Genomic DNA, 20,159 nt, shown 5'->3' with positions numbered 1-20,159 from the left:
GAGACAGGGTTTCACTGAATTGCCTAGGGCCTCACTAAGTTGCTGAGACTGGCTTTGAACTCGTGATCCTCCTGCCTCAGCATCCTGAGCCCCTGGGATTACAAGCATTCACCATTCTCCCCAGCTGGTTAATCTTTTTAAAGAGGGAAAGGAAATAGAACTTAACACTAAGCTCTCCATAAATTCCTTCACCACATGTATTTTTTATGTTATTTGCAACAAAAAAAGGCAGCCAGAATGGAGTATGTGATATTAAAATACTATTTTTGCTCAACAAATATTTATTGAATTCTGGGCTTTCTTTTTTAAGAGAGAGAGAATATTTTTTAATATTTATCTTTCAGTTTTCAGTAGATACAACATTCTTTTTTTACTTGGTGCTGAGGATCGAACCCAGCACCTCGCGCATGCCAGGCAAGCACATTATCACTTGAGCCATATCCCCAGCCCTGAATTGGGTGCTTTCAACAGAGCAAGTCATCTTTTTCTCTCCACTATAGCTTCTGCTTCTGGAGAGTTCTCCATGGAGACTCATATTAAGCTGACTTGAAGCCAACTAAGCTCTGCTCTAAGCATGAGACTGAGGTGGTAGGACCCGCCTAACCCCTAAAACTCCCAGCCTTCAGACATGCAGTGGCCTCAACCAGAGGCAACAGCCTTACTAGTCACTGGAACTAGAGACCAAACCAAACACCATCTTCCAGGTGGGGTCATGACCCATGACCAAAGCATTTGTGAGAACATCATTCTGGGACTCACTAGAAAAAAACACAAGAGGGCAGGTCTGAAGGGATCTGTTTTACCTTGTTTGTTGCCATGTCATAGCCTCCCACCCACATCCACCTCATGGGCGGTGGAAATGGGGTTCATCTGGGTAGAATGGGCAGACTGTGAAAAGTAGGGCAGTGAAAAAAACCATAGAACACAGGAAGTAATTTTAAAAGCCGGGCAGGACAGGCTAACCGATCTTCCACACTAAAAAGAGCAAAATGGAGCCCCCCCACTTGCTTTATTTATATTGGGGAACATCAGAGGTTTTCCATGGAATGTTCTTTGCCAAATAAAGTAGGAGGTGGGCGTGTTCCACTGGGTTACGCCCAACTCTTGAGGGTCTTCCTAGTAGAGCAGAGAGAGAGGTCAAGTGCCTTGGGCAGTCTAATGCGCTCAGGGGAGCCTAAGATAGTTCCCAAGGATAAAACCTAAATCTCCCTGGCTTTGATACCAAGTGAAGGCCCCCAAGTAATTCACAGATGCCTTCCTACAACTGCCCATGATGGGGCCAGTTTCTGTTCTCAGGGACAATGGTGACTGTTAAAGACTTACAAAGAATGGGGACTTTTTTGACAAGAGAATTAAAGGAGGGAAAGTGGGTAAGAAGGAACCCATGAGAGAATTGGGGCCTGACACAAACACAGGATGTGTCTGTGCCCAGCAGCCCCCAAACCTGAGCCTTCAAGTAGGAGGTTACCTCACAGGGACAGACACCTGAGTGACATGGATTCCAGGGACCTGCTATAGGAGCAGAGGGGCCACCAGTAGTGCTGCTGGGTACCTCATGACCAGAGAGACAGCCACGTTCCTGGAACAGCCTCCCCCAGACCCTCAGAGGGTGTGAGCTAAGAGACCACCACCACAGGGAAGACCCTCATGGTCCCTTGGTACAGAGTCAAGGAGACTAGATGGACTCTGGCTCCATCAGAACTCCTGCACATTACTGGGCAAAGAGCTGCTGATGGCACCAGCACCAGAGGGAGAATTCTCAAAGCCATGGTTGACATAGACATTGGTCATGTTGGTAGAGAAGGAGTGCTTCGGGCAGAAAGCTGCGTTGGCTGTTGCTGCCTCTTTGATTTTCTTCTGTTCCAGCACCAGAGCTGGGTTGACATCAGGCCCTGCAGAGATAGGGACAGAGACCCACACTCAGGTAGGCAGGCAGGGGACACAGACAGTGACACAATCAAAGAGGATCTGAGCCCCCAACACCTGCACCTCCCCTGCTCCTCCCCTGCACTTGTTCTACCCTGCCAGTAGCCATTTCAGCCAGCCTCCATGGTACCCCACCCATCTGCTTTTGTAAGCATGCTCTTAGGGAAACCCCTGAAACCAAATTTCTTTCTCCCTTTCTTCCTGGGACATCTGGTGCCAACATCCATAGCTAATCTTACTCTAAGAGATGCTATTCCTTATTATGTACAACAAACTCAGGACACAATGATCCTACAGGGTGCTGACTGTTCTTGCCTTTCTGGGTCAATGCCTATGTGATCTAAGCCTCAAGGTGGGAGGTTCTGACTGATGTGCAAGGGTGAGTTTCTGCAAACTCCTGGCCACCCCTACACCCCCCAGGCACTCTGGGAACCTCCAATAAGCAGTACCACCTGTGGCTTTGAGGCCTGAGCCTCCCCTTCTCAGGGCAGACCTGAGGAGATGGTCCTCCTTGCCCCTTTCTTGGGTATCACCCACCATCCCCAGTGCACATATCTTCTCTTTCAAAGAGGGTCATGAAGTTCTTATAAGAGAATATGGTGTCACAGTGGGAACACTGCAGCTGTGGGCTACAGCCCTCTCTCATTTGACCAAATCTGTGATCTGGGGTAGATGTCCCAGTTTCCTCATCTGTACAGTGAGAATGATAATAAAATCTATTTCTGGGGATGACAAGAGAATCACAAATATGTTGGTGTACAAACCTACTCTTCTATAAATGTTTTCTATTAATATTATATTTCTAATACAGTCTAGTGGGGAAGGGGTAAAATTGAACTCCTCACACCTTCGCCACCCTGAGAGCCAGAAAAACCCTCATCCTCAGGGGCTTAGTTTAAATCTCTGTGGGGATTGATTTTTCCTCACCTTTGGTACATCCCCACCTTTTTTTTTTTTTTTTTTTTTTTTTTGGTGAGACATGGCCTCACTAAATTGCTTAGGGCTTCGCCAAGTTACTGAGGCTGGCTTTGAACTTGCAATCTCTTGTCTTAGCCTCCTCCCAAGCCACTGAGGTTACAGCCATGTACCACTGTACCTGGTGTAGAACATGATTTTTAATAACCATGTCCATCATAAGGATACAGGGAAATGGGCAATTGCACAAGCTGCTGGTACAAGTTTAAATGGTAAAATTTTCTGAAGGGTATTAATAATTGGTATTAACAATCAACATCCACAGGCCTTCTCTAAAGAAATATTGGAGGATTAGGCCAAAGACTTAGCCACAAGTTCACTCACTGCATCACTGGTAATAATAATGTAAAATCAGAAATAATTTAATGTCCAGTAGTTGGCAGCTGGTTAAATAAATCATGGTAGAACCATAAAATAACATGATGTTTTCAAACTATGGGTTGCCACTCATTAAGTAGTCATGAAATTAACTTAGTAGATTAACATCAGCATTTTTTAGATTAATGACGGGATAGAACCAAAAATGTCAGAATGTTTCACATATAATAAGGACAAGCATTATTTTATTTGTGAACCATTTGTCTTAGTTCTATGTATCTACCTATTTGCTCACACTCATCACCTCTCAACATAAAATATGTTTCTTGGTTGGTATGTGTAGAGCACTTGCCTAGTATGTGCAAAGCCCTTGGTTTGATCTACAGCAATTCAAAACAGAATTGTTGCTGTTGTCTTGGTTGTTGAAGATCGTGTTTTTTAAAATCTGACTTCAGTACAGGGAGTGGGCCACTGAAGCAGTCTTTAAGATACGATCCACTGACAAAGAAGGATGCTCACAACATGTCAAGTTAAAAACAGCAACTTCCAAAACTCAAAGTCTCTGTCATGTCATGCTCCTGACATTTTTTGTTAGCGCTGTGTCTCCCTGAGTTTTTCTGAAGGGCACATACCATTGTTGTTGTTTTTATCATAACTGTAACAGCCTGGAAAAAAACAGGTCCAGGACTCACCTACATAGCTAAGGATGACTGGTAAGAAGACCAGGCCATGCAGCATGCCCATCAGGGTGATCAGTAAGTTGAGGCGGAAGAAGAAGATCTGTATGAGCTGGGCATCAGCAAAGCCCAGGATGAGGATGCCCGGTAGGTTGGTCATGGCCACCCCAGCAAATACCTGACAGGATGGATCACAGCCAAGGGTTAATTAGGACACAAAGTGTTAGGTGGGGCACAGGGAAACCCACCCCACTCCACTCACTGCACTGCCCATGGAAATGGTAGCTTCCTTGGCCCTCTCCACGTGGGTGGGTTTGGTGCTGATGGCAAAGGAGCGGGTGATGTGGGATACAAACTCCACAGACATGCCCACTGCCTATAGGAGAGAGGGGGCTTTGTCTGAGAAGACAGAGGAAGAAGTGGGGAATGAGACAAGAGTGGCAGGCATCAATTCTGTACAGAACTGGGAGTATCCAATGACTCTGGATCCCCAACCACCCCTCCAAGCGTTCTTTATCAAGTTACCATAACGAGGTTGATGAGGGACACAGCGTTGTAGCTGATGCCCCACAAGGCCATGAAGCCAATGGTGTCCGAGAGGATCATGATGATGCAGAGCAGGTTTAGGAGGCCCGATCGTATGTCCAAGCCCAACAGGAGGTAGCAGACAATGAAGGTGGGCAGGAAGCAGAGGGCAAGTGCAAAGACTCCTTCTGGGAGAACAGTCAAGTACTGCTCGTAGAACACGTTGGTGATTCTGCCAGAGAGCATGGTCACAGCACAGGCCTTGAGTGCCTTTCTAATGGGCAGGATCCCCCCATTTCAGAAGGAGAATACTGAGGCCTGGAGAGGCACAAATTGGTGTATTAACCAGCATGGGAAATGATCAGGCTCCAGGCCATTACTGGAGCCTTCAGATCTAAAGCTGATCCTTGTCTCTTGCAACTGCTCAAAAACCTGCTGCTCTGACCTCCCATTTCCAACAGTTACCCCCACCTTCTTCTGGCCCAGCCCCCTAGGTCCTCACGTGTAGGGGAAGACCTCAAAGTCTGGATCTGTCCCGGGCACCTTCCGCAGGTCAGCAGTGATGTTGGCTGCCAGCAACTGGGCTGCCTGCAGAGCTTTTGTGTAATCCTGTGAGTTCTTCAGGGGCTTGTGGTAGGCCATGAACTGGGAGGCTGGATGGCCATGGTGCATGGGAGAAGGAAAGTCAAAGGTCATAAGGTAGCCAGGCACGATGGTGCATGCCTGTAATCCCAGCAGCTTGGGAGGCTAAGGCAGAAGGATCACAAGTTCAAAGCCAGCCTCAGAAAAGCAAGGTGCTAAGCAACTCAGTGAAACCTTGTCTCTAAATAAAATACAAAATAGGGTTGGGTATATCGCTCAGTGGTTGAGTGCTCCTGAGTTCAATCCCTGGTAACCCCTCAAAAAAAGTCAAAACTGTTCAGGACACCCTCAAAGCACTCTAGGGACAATGACAGGATTCAGAGCTCTGCCACCCCCGTCCAAAATTCATAGTAAATTTTGTGTGTAAGAGGCCTGCATTTTCATTTTGTACCAGCCCCAAAAATTCTGTAGCTGGTCCTACCACTGTGGGAGGCCCAAGTCCAGGCTTGACCTTGATAGATAGAACCCAAAGAAATCTCCCTTGTGAACCTAAATCCCTCCCTGTAAATATGCATTGGATTTTTCAAATTAATTGTGTTTAAAATTCATATATTCCTATAGGAAAAGACTAGAAAAGAAGACAGAAAAATGAAAACCACTGAATTATAATAGCTGTGGCTTATGGCTCCTGCCAGCAAGTATAATAAAAGTTATTTCTTAATTGTGTATAGTGGCATGAGCATCAGGAAAAGAAATAAGAGATCTATGTAAAGGAAAAAAGGAAAAAAGAAGAGAAGTGGACCTGGACATACACAATCTTCAAGCAGGAAGGTGACTTCAGAGCTTCTCACTAGCCCTCTAAATCACCTGGAAGTGGTTCACACCCAGATGACCACCCCAAACCAGAGATTTAGGTCTGGTAGGTCATGGTGAGTCCTGGGAACTTGCATTTCTAACAATTTCCAGGTGATGGTGATGCATATCCAGGGTTTTCCCTTTGAGAAGTGTTGCTGTAGAATAACCTAGTGCACACATGAGGAGACTAAGGTTGGAGGTGGGTACAAACCTGCCCCAGGTCATGGAATGGAAGAATGGCTCCCTGCATGCCCCCTCCATGACATGACCTGCTTCTCTGTTCCTAACTGAGATATGCCACCTCTTTCTGTCCATACTGACTCTACATAGCCCGTACTGCCCAAGGATCAGGGCTGGGGCAGATGTGGGGGTACCTTTCTTAGAAGATGGGAATCTCATGGAAGAGTTAATTGGGCAGGTGAGTGAGTAAGCTACACAGTCAATTTGTAGCTAAGATTTCAAACTGTGACTTGTTTCACTACAAAGCGAGAGAATCCATTGGTAGCTCCTTCACCCACCCTCAGACCCATCTCCACACCTGCTCCACTGGAGTCCCTATGCTGAGTGTATATAGAGAGAGTTAGATATAGCTGACTTCTCATGCAGATGGCTGTCTGGTTCTACCACCTACTGTATGAAGCTAACATCATGGTCCTTTTTTCCTGTGTGTATCCCTTTTTGCTGTTGATGGTTGCTGGGATTGCACTATAGCAACACATCCTAACTCATTCAGCCATCTGCCTTCTGCTGACATCTGGATATGATTTATGCATTTGTGAAAAGGTGCTTAGCCCAGGGTTAGTGTAGGAGGCTCCTAAGTATGACAGAAGCTGCTGAAAGAATGTCACAAAGTTCATGCTGATCATGAACTTGAGGTGGAAGAAAGAGTAAAGTGTGAGGATGTGGACTTGGGAAATAGGACTCTTGCTAACAGGGCCTGAACAATTAGAATCTGTCCCCTTCCCCATAGGAGGGAGGAAAGAAGATGTAAGTTAGAAAGGTTATTTCCTGGGACCCTTAGGGACCTCTGAAGCAGCTGACTTTGGGTCTTCCCACCAAACAAGGTCATGCTTACCTAAAATCTGGCCATCTGGGCCCAAATTCACAGAGCTGCTGTATGCTGCCAGGCCACTGTAAGGAGGAGGCCAGGACAAAGGATTAGTGGGATGAGGCCTCCTCCTGTCTGTTCATCTCTCTGCACCCCAGAGAGGCTTCACCTTGCCCCCTTGTGCCCCTCTGGATCCATCCCCTTCTGGGGTCCACAGGTCTACCCACCCTCCCCAGTGGAAGCCCCTCTCTGAGCCTACCCTTTGGGACATTTGATGTTGGGCACATCACTCAGGAACCAGGGAAGATACTTGTGGAATTGCTCCACTGTGGGCCGCACGGGGCCCAAGGTGAAGCTCATGCAATTCTTTAAGCAGTTCCAGGAGTCTGTAGAGAAGGGGGACTATGAGCAGCAGCACCTCAGGTCATGCAGCTCCTGCTCTGAATCCCCTGTCCTCTGCCTCTATCTAAGGCACCCAGCTCCTAGGGAGATTTGCATTTGTCATTTCTAAATGTGGGAAATGATCCCCTCAGTTATAGAAACCCTGGCACTTAGGATCAGGTGGGGAAGGGGAGTTTGGGGCAGGAAACACAGGCTCTCCCTCTACCTACAAATGCAGCAGATACTGATGCAAAATCATGCACCAGCCTTAGCTCTACTCCTGACTCCTCCACCCAATGCCCATGGTAAACATGCCCCCTGAGCATGGCATAATACTCTTAAGAGACACAAGGGTATGAATGCTGGTGGGTCACACACCCAAGTATTCCTCAGAGACTCCTGAGGCTTACTCTGTGCCCTTGACCCCAATGGTCACCGATGTAGAGGTAGCGGGCTGAGAGAGGAGCTCACCACTCCTTTCCTTTCTCTTGCTTCAGTTTCCCCAAACTGTAGTGGGCAATGAGCCCCCTAGGCCCCACACTTACTCTCAGTTGAGGGGCAGAACTCATCCTTATTGGGACCAGAGATATAAAGGCGGCAGCAGGAGGATGGAGTCAGCCAGTCAATGAAGTCATCCACCCAGGAGGAGGCAGAAATGGCCAGGTAAGACCTGAGGACAGCAGGAGAAAGTGAGAGGCCAGGACTAGCAGGGAGGGTGGTGGGTCATTCCTATAGCTTAACCCTCATGCTAGGCCTCCCCAGGCGTTTGATTGCAGGTGGGCTAGGCAGTAGCAAAGCAGGCAGTAAGAGGGCACAGGAGGAGAGTGGAGGATGAAGATAGGAAGCAGGCTGGGGTACTGGGTTGGCCTGCACTTACTGATCAGGGAATTCAGTGGCATACTGGATCTTCTGGGTTAAGGAGAAGCTGTCACAGCCTGCGCTGGAACAGATGGCATTCATGCCCGCCTCACTGGAGAAATTGTAGCCTGAGGTGGTAACAAAGTACACCGGGGGCCCCACCTCAAAGTATTGATTCATAAAGAGGAAGTAGTCCAGCATGTATGAGTCCTGGGAAGGAGGATCGGAGAGTGTCAGGAGACCATATGTGCCCCTAGAAGTACATGCTCAAGGGTGGGTAGACCTGTGGACTCCAGAAGGGGATGGATCCAGAGGGGCACAAGGGGGCAAGGTGAAGCCTCTGGCAGAGGTATACTCAGAGGAAACATGCAGGTACACACAGAGGTACATGCAAAGGTACACACACAGAAGTACACTCAGAGGTACACATAGTAGACGTTCAGAGGACACACACAAGGTACACATAAAGAGGGACAGAGAGAAGAACACAATCAGAAATATTCTCACAGATGAACAGTGCAGTTACAGAGATTTCAGATATACCTACAGATATACATACTCTGATGTTCACACATGTAGGTATAATCACAGGTACATGCACAGAAATATGCTTATAAGGAAGAACAAGCTCAGAGCAACACACTCACCCTACACGACCCCCCACTCTCAAACTCATGAACATGGACATATATGGCACATAATTTTATCCCTTCCCACTAACTCCAGTCTGCCACAGCCAGTCTAACAAGCTGAACTGTGACTGGCCCATATTTGCATATACTTGTAAATATTTGTGTGCATACACTAGAGGCCACGCACCAGGCATCTTCATGGTCTGTTCCCTTCTATAACGTAAAAACTCAGTGAAAGCAGGGAAGATGGCAGAATAGGAAGGACCAGGAAAGGCACTGGCCTATCTACTGTAACTAACTCAGGACTCTGAACTCTATTGAGGGATGGAAGCTTCCAGAGTAAAGCTTGGATGGTAAATTATAATTACTTCTGTCAATTTCAGCTCTCAGCACAGTAATAACTACTCATTCTCCACCCCATCCAAGGCATGAATCTGTGTATGCATTCCAGAAGCAACTTGCACAAGTTTTACAGGAGCCAGGACAGGAAATAAGGTCTTTCAGATATCAAATATCTTAGTTCTGACCACTGATCATTGCTTCTGTCTTAGTGATGCTGACACAGAGGCAAGCAGTCCTTATTGCTATTCCCACCACCATTGTTGCAACCTTTTTTACCTCCTGCTAAAGTGACTTCAAGGAGATTCAAAGAGTAAACACTTGTTTGTTTTTCCTCCCTTATTTTTCCTTTTTTCTCCTTTTGGGCTATACATTTTTTAAAATACCTTTATTGTATTTATTTGTTTTTATGTGGTGCTGAGGATTGAACTCGACTCACACATGTGAGGTGACTATTCTACCACTGAGCCACAACTCCAGCCCCTGGGCCATACATTTTTAAACCAAAATATTCAAAAAGATCTACAAAAATGGGAGAATTTAGACCCCAGCACATGTGCCCAGAGAAAGTTGCAAGCTCAGAAAAGACCTAAGAAGATGTTAACTCTACACCTTAGGCAATCCCCAGCACAGAGATACTAATAATAAATAAGAAAATGAACAATTTTAAAAAGCAAATCTTGGGCCAGGGTGAGAGCATGATCTCCAGAATATATTATAAAGCTACAATGTAAAACTCAAATTAGAGTACATTATAAGACTCAGTGTTCATTTTTCAACAACAAAAATAAAATTTCAAAACATACAAAGAAAAATAAAAATATGGCCCATTTTTACAGAAAAAAATAATGAACAGAAAGTGTCCCTGAGCTTCTACTTGATAAAAGCAGCACTTGGTTGAAAAAATGGTAAGGTGTTGGTTGAAACCAGAACTAAAATCATGGACATGTTGGTGCATACTCTACTTAAAGTAGAGCTACAGTATTCAAAATAGTGTAGTACTGGCATAATGACCGTAAGGACAGACATATAGATCAATGGAACAGAATAGGAATCCAGGAAAAACTTCTCACATATATGGTCAAATGATTTTGGACAAGAGAGCCAAAACCATTTAATGGGGAAACAGACTTTTTAACAAATGTGTCAGGAAAACTGGATATCCACATGCAAAGTAATTAAGTTTGGACCTTCAACACCATATTACAAAAAATTACTCCAAATGAATTGATACCTAAATATAAGACCTAAAGCTATAAAACTCTTAGAAGAAAAGGTAAATCTTCATGACATTGAATTTGGCAATGATTTCTTGGATACAACACCAAAGGCATGGGTAACAAAAAATAGAATAAATATGACTTTATGAATATTTTTTAAATTCATGCATAAAAGGATACTATAAACAGAATTTAAAAGCAACCCACAGAAAGAGAGAAAACATTTGCAAATCACATATCTGACAAAGGACTGATATCCAGAATACACAGAGAACTCTTAAGACTCAACAACAAAAAGAACAAGCAGCCTGATTAAAAAACGAATGAGTAAAAGGACTGAAATAGACATTTTCCCAAAGAAAATATACACATGGCCAATGAGCACTAATTATTAGGGAAATGCATGTCGAAACTACAATGAAATAAATACCCCTTCACACACATTAGGATGATTATTATTAAAAAAAAATAGACTGAGGGTTTAACTCAGTAGTACAGTGTTTGTCTAGCAAGTGCATGGCCCTGGGTTCAGTCCCCAGCACCACGGGAGATAACTTAGAAAACAATAAGTGTTGATGAGGATTTTACAAACTGGGTGTGTGCTCAGCAAATTGACAATTCACTTCCTGTGACCAGCCAACTCATATGGACAGCCCTCTGGACTCAGGATATCTCTCTTACTATGGACTGAAGCTGGCACTCAGATTTTGCACTTTTCAAACATGGATGTGGCTTCCCACTCCAGGTTCACAGAGGATAGTGAGCAATTCTGCATGCCCTGGCCCACACAACCCCCACCTGCTGGGTGCTGCTTCCCCTCCCAAATCTCAAGGGACCAAGGGCTTGGAAGATTCCCCAGGCTCACCTTGGGCAGAGCTAGCTCCTGGTCCAGCCCCACACTGAGGTAGCTGATGTAGTACAGACTCACTCCAAACAGGGCCAGAAACAATACCAGCTGAGGAGAGAACTGCTGAGTGAGAACCTCACCACCTTCCATACCTCCCATTTTCTCCCAGAGTTGAATCTGGCTGGGGCATTGTGGGAAACATCCTGGAGTTGGGCTGACTCCTGGGCTTGTGCAACCCCTTCGCTGTTTTTTTTTTTTGGGGGGGGGGAGCTTTTTTGTTGTTCTTTATTGCTGTTGTTGTTGTTGTTGTTTAGATACTCAGGGATTGAACCCTGAGCCACATCTCTAGCCCTTTTTAATTTTGAGACAGAGTCTCTCTAGGTTGCTTCAAGCCTATGATCCTCTTGCCTCAGCCTCCCAAGCAACCCTTCCACCCTTTATCCTCCTCTCTGGTAATCCACCTGGGTGGTGTGGTCCTGCACCCCTCAACCCACTCACCACAACACGGCGAGTGATCCTGTGCAGCAGGAAGGGAGCATATGTCTTGCGGAAGAAACGGAGCAGAAGCCCCTCATTGTGCTCAGGTGGGGGCAGGTTCTGGGACTTGCAGCAGCAGAAGATATCGGGCCTGGAAGCCTGACAGGGAGGAAACCTCTCAGGATAGCAGACCTCAGGGGCTGCCTACCCGTAAGGACTGCCACTGTCACTAAGACAGCCAGTGTGTTGTTTTCTTTACTTTTGTTATCTGTCTTGATCAGATATCTGAATTTTCCACCCATCACAGAACCACCAACTAACTTGTGTTAACTTCTCATTTATGTTTTATTTTACAACCTTGTGTACTTCAGGAGATTTTATCTTATTTCCAAGAGTTACCAAAAAGAAATTATCTTTCCATGGGAAATTTTAATACATGGCCCCAACAATAACCCCTGTCAGCATAATATCCACACACCCCCCCCCCACTCTCTGGGCCATCTGTGTGGCAATGAGACCACATCTTGCAACCAAGGTGGGGACCCAGTCAGAGTAGGTCCCTTGGTCCTAACCCAACTGACCCTACCTCCTGCCTCTTGCTGTCCAGGGAAAGCAGGGCCACAAAGGCTGTCATCTGCAGCAGGAAGTCAAGGATGATTGCAAGACCAGAGGTCAAAGCAAAGGTTTGCACAGCTGGCATGTGAGTCAGGGCCCCTGTGTTAGGGAGGGGATTGTCAGAGTATCCTAGCATCACAGGCAGAGTGGGTGCCTTTACAGGGAAGGGGTCTGCTGGCACCCACTGCCTTCGAGAACTTCTGGCTCCTAGTACCAACCCAGAGGGCTAGCACCTGGAGGAGAGTTTTTCCCAACTCACCTAGGAAGAAGCAGATGGCCTCTGAGAGGCTGCACAGCAGCATGCTGGGGGCCACACTGCCTAGGGCTCTGCCAATGTGGGCCTCTCGCTGCTCCCCAGGCATTCGAGGCAGCCGCTGTGGGGAACAGTAGGCAGAGGGTCCAGGATCCACCAAGGGCATTGGCCCTCAAAGATCAGCAGTAGGCTAGTAGGTGCTCATAGACTTGACTAGGCCTAAGAATTGGCCTGAGAATTGACCTTCTCAAGTCAGGGACTGACACTGCTAACACTCTACTGAAGCACATTTTGCTTCCAAGATCTGGCCTGGAGAAATGCTCCAGGATATCAATAATATGCTTATTTCAATCATCCCCATAACCCTAATCATTTGCCTGTAGTGAGTGGCCAAATGGACTCTGATTTGTGCTTATTGTGGTTAATACGCTAACACAGAAAACTTTCCCCAGATGTTCCATAAGTTTAACAGAAAACAAGTTCCAAATGAATGTGTACATGTCAATACATGCTATTTTCTAGAGGTATAAACCTGAGTGTTGGTGTATAGAAGAGTCTACAAAAATGCCCAGCAAAAAAAAAAAAGAAAAAACTCGATGTGAGGTTCTGTCTGGTGGGGATGTTGGGGATGCATGTGGGAGTGGAGAACTCCTCCCTTCTTACCTGGTACTCCAGAACAAAGATGAAGATGTTGTCAGCTCCCACAGCCAGCACCAGGAAAGGTACTACTTGGAGGATGACCAGGGAGGAGGGGATGCCCAGGTAGGCGAAGAAGCCCATGGCAGCCGTGACTGCTCCCAGCACTATGACCACTCCACCCAGGCCCAGGGTGGCCTTGGACTCCACCTGCAAAGCAACTAGGTTCAATCTCCTGGACACCAGAGGATCCATCCTCCCCACTCCCTGGGCTGAGGCAGGCAGGCACCCTTAGTACTCGCAGGTACTCAGTGACGCCTACCTCAGGGAGCTTATGTCTGCATTGATGCCCCTCTGTAGAGCCATACTCCTAAGACAGGCCCACTGTACCCAAAAGCACAGGTACACCTGCCACATCTTGGAGTCCTTGTTGCAAGAAGTTTTAACTATTAGCTTTGCATCTGGACAAGTGGAGATATGTCAGGGAGCAGAACGAAAATTCTTGACCTTTGAACATAAAACACTTCCAAGAAATATCACCCTTTGGGAGAGACTTTTTGGATGTGTCCACCTTACTATTTTGAAGTACCCTGGTTAGGAAGGTTTTAGAAGATTGTCTGGAGAGGTCCCAGACTCCGGGACCCCTTGCTGTGTCCATTTGACTCTCACCACCACTCGTTTCCAGTTGGAGTAGCTGCCCAGGGCCAGAGAGATGTACGCAAAGATGACAATGTAGCTGATGGCAAAGACGGGCAGGTCCTTGATGGTAGTACGGTTGATTTCATCCTCCAGAGAACGCTGCAAACATACCAGCCAGCCCACTATCTACATGTTGATCCAGGTACTGGGTGACCTGCCTGGAGCCCAAGTGAGGTTCCAGGAATGGCCATCACAAACACCCTGTCTGGGTGAGCATTCACTTCCTAGAGCCACCCAGGAAGGGGCAGGACTAGGGCAGGGACATGGGAACTGACCCAAGATCACTGGGATTGTAACTGCAGAGCCAAAGACTCTGAGCTCCTACCTCAGCCATGAAAGCAACTTGGAATGTGCCCGCCATCCTATGCTGGAAGGCTCGCATCTCCTCTATGAAGGCCTCCTCCCAGAGCTTGGCCTGGGCCAGTCGGGGGTCCTCAGCAGGATAGTTGTTGATGGAGAAGGTCATGACCAGGGCCTCTGCCTCAGAAAAGTCCTTACCTGTGATAAGTAACATCCAGCACTTTTGTAGTTGCACCCCTGCCTTTCTCCACCTCCAGCTACATCCCAGTTTCCCTCCCCTGCTCTCCACACCTGCTCCTTCCCATTGCTCATGACCTTTCCCTCACACCCACTTCCCTCTCTAAGCCAAATGCAAACTCTTTGGGCATAGGCACAAAAACCAGAGCCCCTGAGAAAACGGGGTGACAGAGAGGGGAAGCAGTACAGCTCATCTGCAGCCCCCACAAACCAGGCCACTACAAGGCAATTAGCATCACCCCCACCCCCACCAATTGTTCCTGCCCAAATATTGCCACTTCCTTGGCCTCCCAGAGCCCATCCAGCTTACCTTGGTACCCCCCTACAGCGAGGAAAGGGAAGACAGGAGCCCCATAGTCAGCTATGCAGCTCAGGGCCAGGGCTGTGCCATCTTTGAAGGTGAGAGGGGCACTGTAAGGAGACCACAAGAAGAAAGAGCCTTTCTTGGCCCTGCCTAGGTTCATTCAGGCCCACCCCATCCCAGGTCCACTGTACCCTAGAGGAACACTGGCTGCTGATTGCCTGACCCAGTGAGTCCCTAATGGCTCACAACCAAAAATATTGCATTTAGGCCCCAACCTTCAATGGTAAAGCTGCCCTTAAGCACCTTTCTGTGCCAGACAGGGGCTGAAGGCTGAGTCTGTGCTTCCCACATCCCCTTGCGCAGCCAAACCTTCCATGCTTGCCATTCACAGATGAGCATAAGGGTTGGGAGTCAGGACTTGAGCCATGGTGTCCTGCACTGGTCTCAGTACCACTTGTTGGCTTCTTTCTCCCATTCTGACCTCAAACCCTATAGATGCTGTGTTAAGATTCTGGGTCCCAGAGCCCAGAATCTGTGTGTACAAAGACTATTACCTTTGGGCAGGCCTGTCCCCTTCAACTTAACCCTTTCTGTGGAGTATATTTTTGTGGAAATACAATAGGATACAAAACTCTCTACTTGCCTTCTGGGCTCTGAGCAAGTAAGTGTGTAGGTCACCAGCTCCTCCTGGGAGTTCTGGCTGCTGTGTGACCTTGAGCGCACACCATACTCCTCTTAGCCTTTTTTCCTGTCTATGAAATGGGCATAATCAAATCACTCAAGAGTTGCAAGCATGCAAAATTAAAATAATATACAACAGCAGCACATCTGATCACTGACGTCCCCCAAGGCAGAGAATAGCTCCTCTCTGTTCTGCCATTTCTGAGGGACAGTTAGTATCTGGCTTGTGGCACAGACACTCTGGGAAGCAGCCTACACTTGGGGATTGGTCAAGGATAAAAAGCCAGTAGCAGGAAGGAGGAGGCAGAAGCCATTGGCACTTTCATCTAATCCAGTAGATCTCAAATATTGTGTGGACTGGGATCCCAGGAGTTCTGGAGTCTCTTGCCAGAGACTGCAAGGTCAAAACTATTTTCAGGGCTGGGGTTGTGGCTCAGTGGTAGAGTGCTTGCCTGGCATGGGTGAGGCACTGGGTTAGATTCGCAGCACTACATTTTAAAAATAAATAAATAAATAAACAAATAAATAAATAAAGATATTATGTGCATCTACAACTAAAAAATATTTTTTGAAAAAACTATTTTCAGGGACTGGAGTTGTGGCTCAGTGGTAACATGCATGCCTAGCATGCATGAGGAGCTGGGTTTGATTCTCAGCATCACATACAAATAAATAAAATAAAGGTCCCTCAAAAACTAAAAAATATTTTTTTAAAAAAACTGTTTTCATGGAACAGGGAGGGGAAACATGGGAGGAATAGATGAACTCTAGACAGGACAGAGAGGTGGGAGGGGAAGGGAGAGGGCAGGGAGTTAGCAAGGATGGTGGAATATGAATGAACATCATTATCCAAAGTACATGTATGAAGACATGAATTGGTGTGAACATACTTTAAATATAAGCAGAGATATGAAAAATTGTGCTGTATAAGTGTAATAAGAATTGTAATGCATTCTGCTGTCATTTATTTTTTAAAAATCAATTAAAAATAAAAGAAAAAAATATTTTCATATTAGCACAAATATACTGTTGGCTACTTTAGCTCTCATTTGTTCTTGAAGTCCACTTTGAGGAACTCTGTCCACTGCCACATCAGCCTGTACTACTGGGAACTCCTGATGCTTTTCCTCTGCCCAATGGCCTTGTTCACATCCTATTTGTACCATTTAAAATGGGCGGGGCCAGGGACCAAACTCCAAACAAAATAAAAGTGTGGCTGAGACCAGCACTGAGACTCCCTGCCCTGTGCCTGTGGCCTGAAACAAACCACAGCTCTGTCCTGTCCTGAGAGCACCTTTCTCTATTCACCCTAAGTCATTCCTGGGCTACCAATGGCCCTGTGAAGCCACGTACAGAGGCAAAAAAAAAAAAAAAAAAAAGTAGAACAATATATACATAAACATGAGCTGGGCCAATCTGATTCCTTTGAAGACTTAAACCAAGACCCTGCCAAGATCTCCACAGAAAGATCAAGTGAAATTGGAGCTAGAGGGACTGGATAGCCACATGCAAATCTGTTCCAAGGAGCTGGAACTCCAACAAAGGAGAATATGGGTCAGAGGAGTGCAGAATCAGGCACATGATAGCCCAAGTACAGAGATATGAATAGGGTAGGGCTGTGTTGCTAGCCAGTTCCTAAGAGTCTGTGGCAGCCCTACCTGCTCCTACCTTTGGACTCATGAAGGACTCACTTGGCACAGTAGAGATAGTGGTCCCTCCAGTCCACCTGGGAAGTCTGGCCCATCAGCGTCTGGTTAGCTGTGAGCAGCAGCAGTGTACGGTTATTCTGGAAGTATTGCAGCAAGCTATTAACACAGCAATCAGAGAGGCTGGCATTGTGCGGATTAAGAGGGGCATAGCAGATGTCCTGCAGGGAGATATTTCGTTGCTCCTCAGCTGACCACACCTGCAGGTGCTTCAGCCTCTCCTGTAGGTCCAGCACCTCCAGCAGCAGGTCCAGAGACAGGATTCCACTGAAGTTCTTGGACCCTAGCAGCAGGGAGTCATATCTGTAGCTGGACCGGTTAGGAGCAGTCAGAAAAACCTGGTTTGTTCGGAAGAAGGGGCCAAAATGCTGGTCATGGAAAGCCTTTTCCTTCCGGGCTTGGCTTTTGGTGGCTGACCACAGTTCCACAGGATCGGTGGTGAGTTCTAAGAACATCATGCCAGTTGTCAAGGCTACCACTCCCATGATGGATACTGCCAGGATGGTCAGTGGCCATGAAGCTACCCTTGTGCCCCAGCTCTCAAAGAACTTGCCAAGTAGGGTGTGGGGGGAGAGGCTGCGCTTGTGAGAGAGGCTGGGGGCTGCCTGGGGCTCCTCCATCTTGCCTTTGTCCTTGTTGGAAACCACCCGAAGGCGTGCAAGGACAGTGTTAAGCAACACAAAAACAGAGCAGAAAATGATGATGAGGACCAGCCAGCCCGGCATCCGACCCATGTAGAAGAAAGGGGTCAGATCGCTGGGGCGAGCAATGACAGGACAGGATGCAGCACAGTCTTGGCAGGAGCAGGCTGTCATGCCATTGTCCTGGGTCTCATTGCAGGGTGAGATTTCCCCATTCAGTGGTTGGATCCCGCTCCCTTGGTCCTGGCCAGGCTCCACGAGGTGGAAGGTAATGTCCAACGGAGCCAGGCCATTCGATACATCTCCCTGGAAGTCGAGCCACCGTTGAGCATTACAAAGGGCAGAACCATATACGCCACACATGCTGCCCACAGCCAGTGAGGCAGCAGCAGGGATGTGCACACGGCTACAGGACTCATAGGTCTTCTCCGCAAAGCTGCGCTGGTAGAAGGCATCATAGGCCACTACAGCAGGGGGATGGTCTGTGCCCACTGGGGCAACACGGGTGACATTGATGAAGAGGCTTTGGTTGGGGCTGCAGGTGTTATGGCAGTGCAGATTTGCAAAGTTGTCAGAGCAGGCTGGGCAACGGGTGAGCAGAGCTTTGGTGATAGACATGCTTGTTTCCAGTGCCACTAGTTGCTTGGCAGAGCAGCAGGCATAGGTGTTGTTTGGGCCATTGTAGAGGCGGGGACAGATACGCTGGAGGAGGGTCAAATGGTTACCTGTGACATGGCGGGCCGGTGTGTTGGACAGGCAGGACACATTGGACAGTGTTATGAGGCCTCCGGACAACTCTGGGTTCTTTCCACATTCATCATAGAAGGCACAGTAGCCAGCCTGGTGGAGGGGTGTGTACAGCTCACCCTGGACCTGCAGAACAGAGAGACATCATGCATGAACCCTGAAGCCAGTCACTGTCTAGGCAGTGAGCTGCTAAGGAGAGTGTGGGGGAAAAAAGGACACAGAGCAGGGGGCTGTGGGAAGCCTCCTGGAGGCATATGCTGGACCTAGAGTGTTGACGGAGGTGCATTCAAACCACTTTTCCTGGAAGTGACAGGGTCACTCAAAGAAGGAGGTAACCCTGTCGACTACAGTTTAGGAAGGTCACACTGCTGAGGTTAGGGCTGATGGAGTCAATTCCAAGGTGTTCATAAACCTGTTGAACTTCCTCCCTATCACGTCAGTGGCTAAGGCTCTTGTGGAGAGTCTGTGCAGGATCTCCCTGTCCCACTCTCTGCTTACAGCCAAATGTCATCACTTACCTCCCAGACTTGAAAGTAAATTAAGACCTTAACAGGTGAAAGCCAGACTTCCTCCCAACCTCTGGATGCTCCAGGTAATACTTTCCAGGACCCCATCCTCTCAACACCTCCTTGACTCAGTTCTCCCTTAATTATAGGCCAAGACTCTACCACAGGGTCATGGACTTTATCCAGCTGCCTCTCCTGACCTTGTGTCTCTTCAATTCTGTGATTGGAGACCTTCTACTAGCAACCCTCTTCTGTGGGGCCTGGGACTCCCTCCAGGCCCTGAGGCCCTCTCTCACTGTCACCCAGCAGCCTCTGCCTGCTACCCAGCTGGCCTAGGCCCCAAGGAAGGCAGTAGGGGGTTGCCATGAGCACTGGACTCACCAAGTGCAGGAGCAGGCCCCAGAGCAGACAGTCCTGAAGGCTAGCCACCATCCTAGGGCAGGATAGGAATCAGCAGGAAACAGGAACAGCTGGAGACAACAGAGGGATGGCCCCTAGGAATATGCATTAAGTCAGTCTCCTATCACTAAGTAACAGCCCTGGCCTGGCTGATTGGAACCAATAGGACTGAGCCCTGCTGGTTAATGATCTACCTGATTTTATCCCTCCCACCAACTGGCCCTGTTCCATGCCCTCCCGACTTAGTTGAGCCTCTTTGTGAAGGTGCTTGGGGTCCCCACTCACTTTCCAATGCTACTGAAGCCTTAGGAAGACTAAGCCAGCTGGGACAGAGACCCATGGTTCATCCCCCACCCTTACTTAGCCCCTGTTGGAGTTGGCACTGGAGCAGGGGGCAGAGGTGGAACCATGAACTGGCCAGGCTCTGGCCTTGGGGCTTAGCACAGCTCCTGGAATGTGTACACGATCCCTGGAACAGCCTCAAACTTCCTTTCTGTCCCACTCCTCTTGGAACCAGGGACAACCATGCCTTGAGACACACCCTCTGCACTGTTATCCTTGGCAACTGTTGTTAATTAATATTAAAACAGCCAGATAACAAAGAGACAGTTAAAGTGGCGTGATATAGTGACGAAAGTCCCCTCCAGGCAACTGGGAGAATGAATGGCTCACTCCAGAGCCTGACAGAGGACAGAGATTTAAGACTTTCCTCTGTTCACCTCACTGTTCCTCTTCTCCTCCTCTCACATCTCTCCTTTGTCCCCGGACCAGGCCT

The 20,159-nt window shown here is 47.6% G+C and overlaps 1 protein-coding gene across 3 annotated transcripts; it reads right to left on the bottom strand.

Moving 5' to 3' along the window:
• Positions 1–243: 243 nt before the first annotated feature.
• Positions 244–19,616, bottom strand: Npc1l1 (NPC1 like intracellular cholesterol transporter 1). 3 transcript variants are annotated; one of them, XM_005319240.3, is made up of 19 exons: positions 19,367–19,552; positions 17,077–18,605; positions 14,711–14,811; positions 14,189–14,361; positions 13,834–13,962; positions 13,192–13,374; positions 12,535–12,649; positions 12,247–12,374; positions 11,682–11,819; positions 11,202–11,291; positions 8,165–8,355; positions 7,833–7,957; positions 7,166–7,292; positions 6,934–6,989; positions 4,924–5,074; positions 4,422–4,653; positions 4,159–4,272; positions 3,912–4,074; positions 244–1,892 (listed from the first exon to the last, which is right to left on the bottom strand). In XM_005319240.3, the coding sequence occupies exons 1-19, from the start codon at positions 19,415–19,417 to the stop codon at positions 1,696–1,698; spliced, it is 3,993 nt and encodes a 1,330-aa protein (XP_005319297.2). In that variant the 5' UTR covers positions 19,418–19,552; the 3' UTR covers positions 244–1,695. The 3 variants fall into 3 exon arrangements, with proteins under 3 accessions (XP_005319297.2, XP_077895934.1, XP_077895935.1); XM_078039808.1 differs by lacking the exon at positions 4,159–4,272 and having other exon boundaries at positions 19,367–19,610; XM_078039809.1 differs by lacking the exons at positions 244–1,892; positions 3,912–4,074; positions 4,159–4,272; positions 4,924–5,074 and having other exon boundaries at positions 4,480–4,653; positions 19,367–19,616.
• Between the last annotated feature and the right edge of the window lie 543 nt (positions 19,617–20,159).

This window comes from Ictidomys tridecemlineatus, chromosome 2 (genome assembly GCF_052094955.1).
Source record: "Ictidomys tridecemlineatus isolate mIctTri1 chromosome 2, mIctTri1.hap1, whole genome shotgun sequence".
NCBI lineage: Eukaryota > Metazoa > Chordata > Mammalia > Rodentia > Sciuridae > Ictidomys > Ictidomys tridecemlineatus.
This window is presented reverse-complemented; position numbering and strand designations above follow the sequence as displayed.

Coding starts and splice junctions, on each gene's coding strand:
- Npc1l1 (XM_005319240.3), bottom strand. CDS start 19,417: ATGGTGGCTAGCCTTCAGGACTGTCTGCTCTGGGGCCTGCTCCTGCAC. Junction 11,292..11,681: donor GGATCACTCGCCGTGTTGTG/GTGAGTGGGTTG, acceptor TTCTCTCCTCAG/CTGGTATTGTTTCTGGCCCT. Junction 5,075..6,933: donor CCCAGATGGCCAGATTTTAG/GTAAGCATGACC, acceptor ATGGCCATCCAG/CCTCCCAGTTCATGGCCTAC.